Genomic DNA, 14549 nt, shown 5'->3' on the forward strand with positions numbered 1-14549 from the left:
CTCCACTCCGGCGGCGGCGGCGGCGGCTCCGCCGTGCTCGTCCCGCGGCTCCCGGGGCAGCATTCGCCGCCAGCTCCCCGCAGCCCCGCAGGCACCGCGCTCCCTGCGCTTTGCCCTCGCCCCTTCGTCCTGCTCCTCCTCCTCCCCGCTGCCGCCGGGGAAGTCCCTGAGCCGGAGCACTCCCGGCCCGCGGAGAAGTTGGGATACTCCCATCTGGCTTCCCAGAGCTCTGAGTTTAGGGCGGGATTTTCATTACCCGGTCTTTCGATTTTTTTTTAGATTTGGGGTTTGATGTGATTTTTTTTTCCCCTCCTCCTTTCTTCTTTTCCCTCTTTTTTTTTTTTTTCTTTTTTTTTTTTTTTTTCTCTTTTTCCCGTTGCCAAGCAAGCCGAGTGCTTGCGATGGATGGGAGCCCCGAGTCCCCTCCGGGCAGAGGCGCCCCGTGAGCCACGGGCATGCCCCGCCGCCGGGGGGAAGCGGGCGGGCAGCCCCCGGCCGGCGGATCTGGCGCCGTGACCGAGGACGCCCGAGACTTGGCCGCCTCTCCCCTCCTGCCCGAGCTCACAGCGCTGCCGCTGACCGCAGCCGCGGAAATTACAGCAACTCTCGGGCACCAGACCTCGGAGCGGAGCCCCGGGATACCCGGAGGGAGGAGCTGCCCGCTGTGACCGGCTCTGCAAGGCGGCTGCCCCCACCCCTCCGTGCCTCCGGCCTCCGGATGGGACCGAGGATCGCCCACCGGGCAGCGGGGCTGCGCCCGTAGATGCTCCGCTCGTCCCTCCACCTCGTCTCCGGACCCGCGGCTCGGTTTCCCCGCCGCGCACCGCCCCGAGGAGGGCTCGCACCGAGCCCGCCGGGGTGCCGGGGCTGCGCCTCAGCCGGGCTCCGCGGGATGCGGCTCCGCGGGGCGCCGCGGGAGCGGGCACGGGGCTCGGGCCGCCTGCGCTGAGCCGGCGCAGCCGCCCCCCGGACCCCGGCGGCCAACCAGCCCCGCCGCCAGCCGCACCGCCAGACCGGGGGACCTGCCTATAAATGTGATCCCCGCACCGCCACCCCGCCACCCCGCCGCCGCCACCCGCCCTTCGACATCCCCTCCCTCCTCTCCCGCGGTTCCATCCCTCCTCCTGTTCCCCTCCCCAAAGACGGTGTGTGCCCCCCCCCCCCCGCCCCTGTCCCCCCCCCCCCCCCCCCCCGCGCCGGTGCTCTGCCCCCCGCCAGTCACCGCCATGGAGCTCTCGGAGGTGCGGTGCCTGAGCGACAGCGATGAACTTTACACCATCAACAGGACTCCCCCCGGCAGCGGCAGACCCCAGCGCCTGCTGTGGCAGACGGCCGTGCGCCACATCACCGAGCAGCGCTTCATCCAGGAACACAGCAGCAGCAGCGGCGGCAGCAGCAGCGGCGGGGGCAAGGGCTTCAGCTCCGACGAGACCTGCTGCCCCAACCACCACCCGCACCCGCCGCACCACCACCACCATCTCCGGCGGCAGTCGGTCGGACGGAGTTTGGGTAGCGAGCGCCACAACAACGGAGGCACCAAAGTCTTCCCGGAGGGCACAAGCAGCAGCGGAGACTTGGGCTTTCTGCCCCTGGACTGTGCCCCCAGCAACTCCGACTTCTTCCTCAACTGGGGCTATACATACCGCGGGGTGATCTTCCCCACTCTCCGCAACTCTTTTAAGTCTCGGGACTTAGAGCGCCTTTACCAGCGCTACTTCTTGGGTCAGCGGCGCAAATCTGAGGTGGTCATGAACATCCTGGACGTGCTGACCAAGCTGACCCTACTGTTCCTCCACTTGACCCTGGCCTCTGCTCCCATGGACCCCATTAAGGGCATCCTCTTGGGCTTCTTCACTGGCATTGAGGTGGTGATCTGTGCCTTAGTGGTGGTCAGGAAGGACACGACCTCATACACCTACCTGCAGTACAGCGGAGTTGTCACTTGGGTGGCCATGGCCACGCAAATTCTGGCAGCAGGACTGGGCTGTGGCCTCCTTGGGGACGGCATTGGCTATGTGCTTTTCACGCTTTTTGCGACCTACAGCATGCTCCCGCTGCCGCTCACCTGGGCCATCCTGGCTGGACTGGTCACCTCTGTCCTGCAGCTCGTCATGCAACTGGTTATCCCCAGGTTTGCTGTGACTTCCCTCAACCAGGTACCGTGGTGAGGAGAGGGTGGGAACAGTCCTCTTTCTCCATCACCCTGAGTGAGAAGAGGTGTGGGGTATGTCCCAAAAGATCCCTTCCCTTTTAATCAGGTGCTCAGAAGTTCATTACCTGGAGGAGAGATCATAGGCAAAAATCAACCCTCTTGTCTCCCCTTCTTCAGTCTCCCAGTGCCCATCCCAGTGTTTCACCTCAAGCTGGGACACTTTCTAACCACCCTGTCCCCTCTGCTTGTATATTCTCTATGTTGCTGTCCCTTGAAATGGCATTGGGAGAGAAGCTCCTGGAGCAAATGGGGAGGATGGGTCATTTATTATTCCCCTCCCTGACCTCCAGCAGTGGTTTGGGGTTTGAGATGACCCTGTCTTGGCCAAACTCTCACAGTGCTCCCATTTTACTTCTCACGCCTTTTAACTCTGAATCTGCTGGGGCAACTGGTACTTTTATATGTGAAGGGCAGCTTGATCAGACCTATGGGAAAACAGGAGCAAAGCATGCTGCTCTTTTGCAAGGAGAAACCAGTGAAACCTCAGTGAAGCCAGAGCAAAGCTCCCCCAGGAGATTTGGTGTGAGATCCTAGGCTGTCTTAGAGGACACTAAGAAGCCTTTTCTGCTGGTGGTCAAAAGGCAAAGCACTGTTGTGCTGAATCCTTACAAGTGATGTCTAGGACAGAGTGCTGGTTACATGGTTGTGTGCTGCAGAATGCTGAGAGACCCTGGTCAGGGTGGGTCTGAGGGTTTAAAACCAGTTCTTACCTGACTTCATACTCAGATGACTTCTTCCACAAAAAAGTGAGAATGCACCAAGCTCCCCATATCCCTGCAAGGCAAGAAAACAGTGGGTACTAGGACAACTTAATCCCAGAGAGTCTTGGTGCTCCCTTTCCCCTCCCTTTCTAGACTGTCACAACTCAGTGCTATCAATATTTCATAGCAGATTATCGTCTCCATTTGGCTTGCTCCACGGAATCAGGGAGAAAAGGGTGGAGATACTGTCAGATAATCCTGAAAGGAGGGAGGGTACAGAGGAATTTGTTGCTGGTGGCATGTTATTTACATGAGTGTTGGGAAGTGACTGATCTTGGACCTGGAAGTTTGATATCCATGATTCTTGGGACACATATACCCTCCTCAGACCCTGGTCCTCCTGAAACCCCTGCCCACCCCTGCCCATCCCCTTACTACATGCACTTGCTAGCTGTGGGCTGCCTGAGCTCATGTCCCAGTGATTGGGCTCACCCTGTTTTCGGAAAAGCTGTCCCGGTGTGTTGTGACTGGCTGAGCCCTGTGGACGTGAGACAATTAGGCTGAGGCAGAGTTGTTGCCCAGCCTTTGGTGATGTGCTGATGAATGAACTGCAGCTGCACACCGTGCTCTACTCCCATGCACTGCTGGTGCTGTTAGTTTTGGGTCAAAAGCTGTGTGAGTTATGCTGATTTGTTAATTTTCTTCCATGTCCTCTCCTGGAGCTATGAGTAATGCGCTGCTATCTCATTACGCACCAGTATCACAGCTGTTTAGCTGCTACACACAACGCACACATTTCCCACAGACATTTCCCAGGAGAGATACTAATATCTTCGTTTTGCAGCCAGTTGTATGAACCAACTGCCTTGGAGCAGTGCACAATGAGAGATTACCAGCCAGATGATTGCCTTCATGAACTACATATATAAATCTCCTTAACAGGATCCGCGCAGCTTGTCACACGTCGGTGTTGATTTACACCGGCTCCCGCCTGCCCAAGGACCACTTAACATAGCCCGCCCCTTCGGCCCTTTGCCTCCAGCCCCTGCGGGAGAGGCCGGACCCTTCCCCGCCCCGGGGCTGGCTCCCGGTCCTATGTCAGAGGAGCTCGGAGGGGTCGGGGAGCCGCTGGTTCGGGCGGGGGATGCGCGGGCGATGCGCGGAGCGCGGCCCCGAGCGCTGTCCGCCCGCGCGGTGCTGAAGGCGGCGCGGCGCGGCCCGGGGGCTCCCTCCAGCGGCCCCGCTCGGACCGAGCCCGCCCGCGACCCCGCGACCCCACGCCCGCCGCCTCCGCCCCACGGCCCCCACCCTCCCGGGCCACCCCTCGCACGGCGGGCCAGCGCTCGGCCCCGAGGAGCCGGACATGGTGCGCGGGTGAGGCACAGTCCTACTTTGGCGCTTTCTGGTGTTGCACCAGTTTCTTACTTTTGGCAGAGGATTGCTGAGCCCTCTCGAGCGTTAGTAGATGAGGGCTTTTGCAGCTGATGAAGGCTATAGAACTATTGCTTCACAGGTGAAGACAGAGAATTTAAATGACTGTGTCATCCAGGTCATGTAGGAAATCTTTGGGCCAATAAAGATTTCTTCATCCTGCAGGCAAGACGTTCTGTTTTATCACAAGGCTTAGGTAAAATACAACATCTTCCCTTCAAAGAAGCCTTACAAGACTAAATGAACTATTTCATTATGTACCAACATCTGTGAGCATCTCGCTCTGCCTCAGGATACAGACAGATCCATATGCTGGACAAAAATCAGGAATTAAAGTATGCAATGAAAGAAAAAGCAGATAGCAAAACTCTGATCATGGTACAAATAATGGGGTTTCTACTGGGGGTTTTTTGGGTGGGTTTTTTGTTTGTTTGTTTGTTTTTGTTTTGTTTTGTGGGGGGTTTTCTGTTGGTTTTTTTTTTTTTAATCAGGATGTCATACAAGGAAAATACTAAATTCAGTTCCGAACAGAAAAAAAAAAAAAAAAGCGTCTGCAGTCAATTTAGTACTGTACCCAGTAGCGTACATGGGCAAAAAGGTTGTGTGACCTCTTCTCAGTCACCCAGGTATAAGTCAGCCATACATTTATCTAGACTCATAAAGTTGCAACAGTTTACATTGTTGAAAAGGAAAATCATGTGCTTTGATGTGTTTTCCCCTAACCTCTCAATTTAGTTTTCACTGAAAAGTTTGTTCACAAGCAGGTCAAACCACCAGTAATGCCGCATATAAGCATGCAATACTGCTGCCTGGTTTATTGTTGTTCTCATGCGTTATCATGAATAAAAATAATTCTCTCTGTTTATCTTTCTTTCTTACAGTAACACTTAGGATGTCACCTAATTTTTCTTCCCTATCATCCTAGAAAAAAGTTGAAGGAGAAAAGCTTAAAACTAGATTTTCTTAAAGTAACAAGAACAAAACCCAAAACCTAATTTCAATCCTGCTAAGTTCTGGGTGTTTCTGGGGAGATACGATCACTCTTAAACACAACTGACTCCAGCCTGAAATGCTGAGGAATGTGCTGCTGCTCAGCTTGAGAGGAACCATGAAAAAGGGACTGATACTATGACTTAAGTAAAGGCTGCACTGATGCTGATTAAAGACTGGGACAGGAAGCAAATGAGAAATGAAAGATCTTACTGGTAAACAAGTGCAGTGCATGGATTTGTGAGCCTGGCCAGATACCATGATGGGGGTAGTGTTTGTCTCTGACATTCCCCAAAATTAAAGTCTTATTTGTATTGCATTTATTTTTACTTTTTTCTGGGTAACAATATATGCAATCCAAAATTTCAAAGACCACGTGTGTGTTCCAGGCATATGGGGAAGAACAAACAACTCAGAGCTCCTTCGTGTTATGTAACATAGGCAGATGATAAAATAGACATGAATTTTGACAGGCTTGAAATTATGTAAGCTACACACATACTCTGGATTTTAATCCTCTGCCTTTGCACTCCTCATTCACATGAGCAAATTCCACCTGAGTCAGTAAGACTACTCTCATTACTAAATCACATATATAAGGGATACCTTGAATAACCAAGTCCTAAATTATACATATTAAATAAAACTTTAAAAGTACATTTAGAAATAACCTTGAAGTGGTTAATACTAAGACTGGGTAAGCTCATTCTTTTCCCTCTATCTTTCCAAGCCTAGGCAGTTCTGTGAATTAATTTTTTCCCTGCTTATTTTTTTCCCCAGATCCTCTCTCAGGGTTATTAATAGAGGGAAAGGCAGAATTTATGAAGTCACAAGGAGCCCTACAGAGATAAATCTGTGTAATTGTACAATGGAAACTGACAGCTTTTGCATGTGTATTTCAGCTACATGTTTTTCAAAATCTGATCATAGATATCAGTATATGAGTATATGCAAAACACACTCACCTCTTCAAAATTTCTGCTAAATGCTTGTGGAAAATCTATTCAATCTGTAAAATATAAGGACATTTCGAAGTTAGCTACCATTTGAGGAGCAGAATCAAAGCACTCAACCTTTCTCCTCATGTTTACTTTTGTAGCATTATTTCGCTATGCATTTTTCTGCCATAGTCTTTTGTGGGCAAGTTATAAATGGAGTGTGTGATTTTAGACTGGATTATGGACTGCTTTCCTTTTATATCCTTTAATATCACCTGACCAGTATCAGTGGGTCACAGCTTAATTAGATTAGCATTGGATACACTTTTCTCTAAAGCAGCTGCATCATTGTTGTGCTAAGTAGGGCAAATGCACTAAGTATATTTACAATTTGATGATTAATTGCCTCCAATACATAGAAACTCAGGCAAAACCATGAATGAAACCCACTTTTGTCAGTGAATTTCAGCTTACAACAGTCAGTGTGCTTGTTATCACTAAAACTTACCTTGCTAGATTTGATATGACATTTTTTCCTGCTGTCAAAACATTTCTGGGTTGCTTTCAGGAGTTTGTTTATTGCTTGTTTGTTGTTTTTCATGGCCTAGAAAGAGGCATGTGCTCCAAAACAGCAGCATCTAATGCAAAATAAACACATAACAGAGCACTGCACTTACAGCCCACAGTTAACAGCAGATCATGTTTGAATGATCCTTATTAGCCTGTACAGAAGTCTGAAGGGGATAAACATCTCCAGTTCAGCTTCTTATTGCACTTCTCAACACTTCAGTGATGTCACGGGGACAGGAAAGGGAAGAAGGCAAAACTAGAACTGTTCAAGGGATTAGTCTTTTTCCAGAAGGCAGGGAATATGGAGATCTTTCTCATCTTTCTTCTTACCTTTTCTTTATTTCCAGAATATTTGACAATGCGTGAGATAAACTAAAGTGTTTCAAAAAAAAGGTGAAATTTAGTAAACGGAAAATGAATTATGCTTTTAAATTAATGCTTGGGTTGATGGAAACTCCATACCTGAAAATCCTTACTCAGCTCCTGCCTGGCACTTCATTCCTGTAGGCACTTTGTCAACATCATGTTAACGCAATGTATAATGGTCCAGGCAATGGTCAGTGCCATGGGTGGGGAATGGGCTGAAAGGCAGCACCCATTGGGAGGTAGAAAATAGCTCCTTTCCAAAGTGACAGCTTGTCACAAGTGGGGTCCCCGAGGGATTGATCCTGGGCTCAACACTGCTTAATATCTTTATAAGTGATCTGGAAGATGGGATCAAGTATACCCTTACAAAGTTTGTCCTTGGTCCCAAACTGAGTAAGGAAAGGAGAAGCCACCCTGCAGGAAGATCTGGATTGTCTGGAAGAGTGGACTAGCAAGAACCCTATGAAGTTCAACAAGGACAAGTGTAAGGTGTTGAATCAGAAAAAGCATAATCCAGGACTGCAGCACAGGCTGGAATCTGCCTGGATGGAAATCAGGTTTATGGAAAGGGATGTGGGGGCCCTGGTGGACATCAAATTCAGAATGAGTGACCAGTGTGCAGCTAGGACAGAGAAAGCCAGCAGGAGGCTGGGCTGCATTCACAAGGACATCCCCAGCAGAAGTCAAGAAGTCATTACCTCACTTTATTCTAGGTAAGCACTTTCATGGCCTGGAATACTGTGTTCAGGTTTGGTCCCAGCTATACAAAAAAGGTATGGACTGGCTGGACAGGGCCCAAAGAAAGGGCACAAAGATGAGCAAAGAAGGGGGAAGCCTAACTTATGGGGAAAGGCTGAGAGAACTGAGTGTGTTCAACCTTGGACAAAGGAGGCTTGGGGGAGACATTTTCACCCTTTTGTATTTAAAGGATGGCAACAAAGATCAGACTCCTTTTTTACAGGGAGTCTTATGGAAAAGGTGTGTGGTCATGTGTAAAAGTAACTCTTGTAGAGATTTTGACTGGACACAAGATGAAAAATATTTGCAATGAGAAAAATCTCTCTAAGGAAGTGGTGGATTGACTGACATTGGACACTTTTAGGATTCATCTGGACAGAGTGCTGGGCCATCTTATCTAGACTGTACTTTTGTCAAGAAAGTCTGAATCATATGATCCTGGAGGCCCCTTCCAACCTTGCATTCAATGTGTCTGTGATTACAGGATCACATTTCCCAAAGTGTAGCCTTCTTGCCCATAACTGTGCTTCTGTTTCCGTGCATCCCCTGAAGTGCCTCAATAACTCTACGTTTAAGTTACCAGGCAGCCTACCCTACCCAACATCCAAACACTGTTCTACTTGGAACATATTTTGCAGTTGTACTACACACACAGCACCTGTCCAATGTCAAAGTCAGTAGAGAAGGTTACTGTGCTCTTCCTCTGTAAAAAATGTGGTAATGAAAATATTCCTGGGATGTGATAGACCAAGGTTTGAATCCCTTTTTTCCCAGAGGGGATTGAAGTCTATCTCTCTTACCTCACCAGAGAGTTTCCAAAGCAAAACTTCTCCCATTCCTAGCATGACTGTTCTTCAGTTAAGATAAAAGTTTAAGATTAAACGTGAAAAAAGAAAAAAATAAAAAGTAATAATCCTGACTCTGTAGACAACTGATTATGGAATTCATCACTGGAGGTGTTCTTGCTCCACATTTTAGTGTTTTATATAATGTTGTTAAATCATTCCCTCAAGTACAGGTCCCAGCCACCAGACTATACAGTCTGATCCCCACTCTGACATGATGAATCTTGAACCTCTTTTTCAGAGTGCTGAAAAGTCCAAGTATGTAGGGGAAAACATAACAGTGATTCTCTAAATCCTAGAGAAAACCAAGGTTTTAGACATACTCCCTGCATTTTATTGTTCCAGAGTCTTTTTGCATACTGTGTAAGGATCTGTAAGAGTATGGTGGCATTCAGCATAGGCTTCTGAATTAAACTGTAGTTGTTGCTTGTCTGCAGATGAGTTGCACAAGGATCTTGCTTCGTGGCTCATGAGCCATTTTTTCTTCATCTTGCCTTTCTTACAAGTTCTGTCACTTGCTCTGTTCTTGGTGCAGTGCAGGTTGTACCTATCATGAGTGCAGAAAGGACAGTAGAGTTTCAGTCTGACCAAAGGAGGGAGATGAATGCAAATCACTGTGTTACTGCTGCAGCAAATCTTGAGCATTATGTTAGCAGCCTCAGTCATTGAAACCAGGATGGAGGAGACTTGGCTCATCAGAAGTGATCATCACAAAAAGTCCTGAGGATCTGGCATTTCTTGAAACTAAAGATTTTTCTAAGGGATATTATTAAGACCTGACTTACTCACAGGCTTCCAACAGCATCATTTATATCCTTGATTTAAAGCTGACAGAATGTAACATAAAGAATCCCATATATATTAGGATTTTTAGGTGAACCATGAAGATGACTTCTCAGGACTCTCTTTAGGGAAAGTTTTGCTCTGAGTCCACAGTTCTTCTGAAAGAGAAGACAAATGTAGACATCCTACTCCTCCAGGAGTCTCTCTGAATGAGCTCTGTTATGCTTATCTCTCCAAACAGCCAGGTCTGCTGACAGAGATACCAGTGGGGTGCTGCTTAACTTAGAAAAAACATCAGGAACTGTACACAGAATGAAGTGCAAAGCCTGGCAGCCGTTGGGTGTCAGAGGAATGTCTCATCATCCAAGCCGTGTTTATTAAAAACTTTTTTTAAGAAGTGCTGTTATTTCATTTGCCAGCTTATTCTGCTACAAGGTTTCGTGCAGTTAGCCCTAGAGAGAGGAAGGCTGCATAGTTAATTAATTAACCATTGCTGCATTGTGAGAAGTAGCTGAAGTATACCAATGTAAAAAAAGATCAAAACTAACACAAGCCAATTTTTTCCACAATCACAACAAATAATTATACTTCTTCCAGATAGTCTGATGTTGGTGTTGTAATTTTATATGATGCATTAGTTTTAATCTAGATAACAGTATCCCCAGTATAAAGGAAATAATATCTGTGTTCAATAATCTAATTTTTATCTCAATTTTATTTTTCAATTTTGATTTAATCATCACTTTGTAGTTTTGTATTTTCCTCTATCATTACTTTCCCTTTGCGAAATTTTATTTTTCCCTTAAAAATAAAATGCAGAAATCCTTCTTTAATGAAATTAGTGGAAGCATTCAGTAGTGTCAGAATCTTAATTTTGAAATTCAGTTTATTTCTTTGGGTGGATCCAATCTTCAGGCACTTTACTATTTCTCCTTTGTTCAAACTCTCCTGCTTCTTTTACCTTAGAACTACTCAGAGATGGAACTATCTATTCTGTGTTCCTTTCATTAGTTCTGCCACAGTAGAAGGCTCATTCATAAATCCATAACTATCACCACAGTGAAAAGAAGAAAAAATAAAAAACCAAGAAGATGAATCAGCACAGAAAAACTAAGTGATATTACATGGTGTAGAAGAGGTTATATAATTCTGAAGCTAGGATTTTAGGTAAAGAAATTACTTAGATCTCAAGGAAGTTATTTAAATAATGGCACAAGATCGAGATGTACACATTCTTTTATCCTATGATCCTCTTGTCATATGGGAAAGTACCTTCAATGCTTATTAATATTAATAAACTTAATAAGAATACTAGACAGGGTTATAATTGACATAGAAATCATCCCACGTGTGCTCAGTATAATTTGATGTGCAGATATGCATGTTCTTTTAGCAGAAGGAGTCATATTCACCACAGATTTCAGCTAGGGATTGGGAATGAGGATCACACCCATTTCATCACTAAATTAATCACTGGTCTGTGGTGACCCACACACATCTTTATGCATTTCAGAGCTTCATTTGATTTGAAATTTTGCCTTCCTCAGCTGCTGTAATAAGTGACTAATATGTTCAATTGCTTTAAGATTTTTATGTAAAACATCCCAATATGTTTTATGATGCATCAAAAGAGGAATACTGCATTGGTTTCTTTCAGCCATGAACATTTTTGTTGAAATATGAATACATTGAGTATAGTGGGAATGCAGGCATTTGACTTCATTCTTTCTTTAAAGATCTGGTTCCACATCATTCTCTTCAGAGCTGGAAGGTATGTCATAAAAGGAGACGTAAAGAACTCCTCTGGTTTTGTCTAGTTTGGGGAATAGTAGGCTAAGGTGTGACCTTGTTGCTCCCTAACAGCTTCCTGAGTAAGGGAAGGGGAGAGCGACGTGTTGAGCTCTTCTCCCTGGGATCCATTGACAATACGTGCGGGAATGGTTCAAAGCTGGACCAGGGACCTTGGAGAATAGACATTAGGATGAACTTCTCTCCCCGGAGGGTGTTCAAACATTGGAACAGGCTTCCTGGAGAGGTGATCAATGCCCCAAGTTTGTCAATATCTAAGAGGTATTTGGACGATATCCTTAATAATGTGCTTTAACTTTAGATGGCCCCTGAAGTGGTCAGGCTGTTGGACTAGAACACTGTTGTAGGTCCCATGAAACTGAAATATTCTATTCTATTCTATTCTATTCTATTCTATTCTATTCTATTCTATTCTATTCTATTCTATTCTATTCTATTCTATTCTATTCTATTCTATTCTATTCTATTCTATTCTATTCTTTCAGCCTGATCATCAGTAACTCTAACATCCACCTGTACTAAGATGTAAATGTAGATGTCAAAGAGTTGGAAAAGGACCTGGAGGTGGTGGTCAACAGCTGCCTGAAAATGAGCCAGTGTGTGCCCAGGTGGTCAAGGAGGTCAATGGCACCTGACCTGTATCAGCAATAGTGTGGCCAAGAGGACCAGGGCAGTGATTATCCCCCTGTGCTGGGCACTGGTGAGGCCACACCTCAAATCCTGTATCCAGTTTTAGGCCCCTCACTGCAAGAAAGACATTGAGGGGCTGGAATGTGTCCAGAGCAGGACAATGGAACTGGGCAAGGGGCTGGAGCACAGGTCAAATGAGGAGCAGCTGAGGGAGCTGGGGGTGTTCAGCCTGGAGCTGAGGATCTGGGGACACTAGCACTCTCTACAACTGCCTGAAAGGAGGCTATAGCTAGGCGTGGGTTGATCTCTTTTCCCAAGTAACAAGAGACAGAACAAGAGGATGTGGCCTCAAATTTCCCCAGTAGGGGTTTAGATTAGATAATAGGAAAAATTTCTTCATCAAAAGGATTGTCAAGCACTGGAACAGGCTGTGCAGGGAGTGGTGGTGTCACCATCCCAGGAGGGATTTAAAAGTCATGTAGATGTGACACTTAGGGACATGGTTTAGTGACGGACTTAGCAGTGCTGGATTAACAGTTGGACTTGATGGTCTTAGAGGTCTTTTCCAACCTAACTAATTCTATGTTTCTTTATAGTAACTTAGTCTTGAAACATTAAGTGTGTAGTACACCTCAAAATGATTGGAGAGATTTACAGTAGATTTCTCCAGGATCTGAAGGTTGTTGAGAGAAGCCAGTAAAAATTCCTTTTTGAGAATTAAGTAGAATTGAAGCCATATGAAACTTGCCTAAGGGCTGTACAAGTTTTACAAGTTGCTGTAAAACTTTTTTGACATTTCTAAATGTAGCCAAATGCCACTCTGACTGATGCTATGACAATTTACATATTCTCTGCAATCCTGAGAGTAATAGCAGTTTGATGACAACAATAGGAAGAAAAGAATTTATTACATGTATTTAATTTGTGCTAGTGGAATTGCTCTTGTCTGCTGTGTTCCATTAGTCACCTGAGAGGCAGTTAGAAATGCCAGAGGTACACAAGAGGTGCTCCCATTTTCTATGTGGTGGTATAGGATGGTAGGCCCCCAATAATCTTCTTATAATCTCGATAGCTCTTCATGCTTAGAAATTATTTTTTCAATGACATTACTTTCTTCCCTGTAAAAATGTACTTGTGTCTGGTTATTCTTAAGTTACATTTTCTGATGACAGCCATTCTTCTTTGCTAACACTGCATGGTACATTATCTAACACAAGCATTCAGTTACTTCAAATCTCATCAAAAATCAAAACAATAAAATCTAAAAGCTTTATGTACAGAACTCTCCAAAGCATTGTGACTTGGGCGAATGAGTGTAAAAGAATGCACCTTAACATGCCAATTGTTTTAAACTCAAGAAAAACTCTCATTGGCATAAAGAGATATGCAATAACCTTGGTATAAATTTAAGTTGTTCAATGTCCCTTAGATTTTGCACAAATATTGTGAAGGTAGTTGCACCTTTCCTCTTCAATCAGTTAACAGAACTGTGCTGGCCAGATTGCTGTCCATGACACCACAACATGCTAACTTCCACACTGAGTTTACAAATAGTCTATCCAAGTGAATTTATTAAAGAACACTTCTGATAGTGTACAAGAAGAAAGAGGATTTGAGATCACTTCTGGTTTTCTTCTGCAATGTGAAGCTTCTGTAATCTGACTTGACAGAGTTGTTGGTTTTTTTTTTTTAATCTGAAAGCAATGTATATATCTAGTAAGATTTCACATTTAAATTTCTAAAGGTTCAGAAAACTTCATAGATTTATATATATTTTTATTATATGATGCAAATACTCAGCAAGAGTAATGCTGTGAAATTTCATGCTTTATTCCTTTTTTTGACCTTGCTTTCAGGCTCAGTAATTACATTTGCAAGTCAAAATAATATTTACTATGTCCTTAAAGTTTGTGTGTATGTGAAGATGGTTTGTAGGTGCAATTTAAAGATGGAAAATATGCACACCAATAATTAAGAGATGTTATTTCTAATTACTGTCATTAAGCTATAATCTGGAAATCAAACTGTCATATTCTGGCTAACATCAGTATGGATTTAGCAGCTGCAGATTTTAAGCTTAGTTCCCTTTGCTACAGAATGACAATTTAAGAAACCTCAGACAAGGAAAAAGAGAATGTTAGAGGATCCTCCATATAAGGAAATCATTAAAAATACAAACCATAAACACATTTATACACAGAAAAAACTCGTATTTTCTTACAGACTTTGTATCAAACTTGTCTCCAAAACATGGAAGAATAGGTGGTCACAGAAATTATTCCCAGGATAATTATCTGGCCTAAAGCCCATTTTTCAAAGTGATCTAGGAACTTAAATTATAGGAAGGTGATGAGAGAGAGTTTCAACACTACACAATCTCTTTAAATCACTTTAATGGTTTTAAGAATGTCTTGTGGGACTCACTAACTCCCACCAAACTCAACCGAGTTTAATAGTCTGTTGTGCAGACAACACAAAACTGAGAGGAGTGACTGATACACCAAATGACTCTAGTGTCTCTCAGAGGGACCTCTGT

General features: G+C 45.0%; 1 protein-coding gene across 1 annotated transcript in view; it reads left to right on the forward strand.

Annotated features, from left to right (window-relative positions):
• Window positions 1–1226: 1226 nt before the first annotated feature.
• The window catches only part of ADCY8 (adenylate cyclase 8), a 119197-nt gene continuing 105874 nt past the window's right edge, over window positions 1227–14549 (forward strand). The window contains exon 1 of the mRNA XM_066175869.1: window positions 1227–2156. Within this exon, the coding sequence (XP_066031966.1) occupies window positions 1227–2156 (930 nt within the window). The remainder of the gene's footprint in view (window positions 2157–14549) is intronic.

This window comes from Chamaea fasciata, unplaced genomic scaffold (genome assembly GCF_029207755.1).
Source record: "Chamaea fasciata isolate MVZ Bird 193981 ecotype frontalis unplaced genomic scaffold, bChaFas1.0.hap1 SCAF_1, whole genome shotgun sequence".
NCBI lineage: Eukaryota > Metazoa > Chordata > Aves > Passeriformes > Sylviidae > Chamaea > Chamaea fasciata.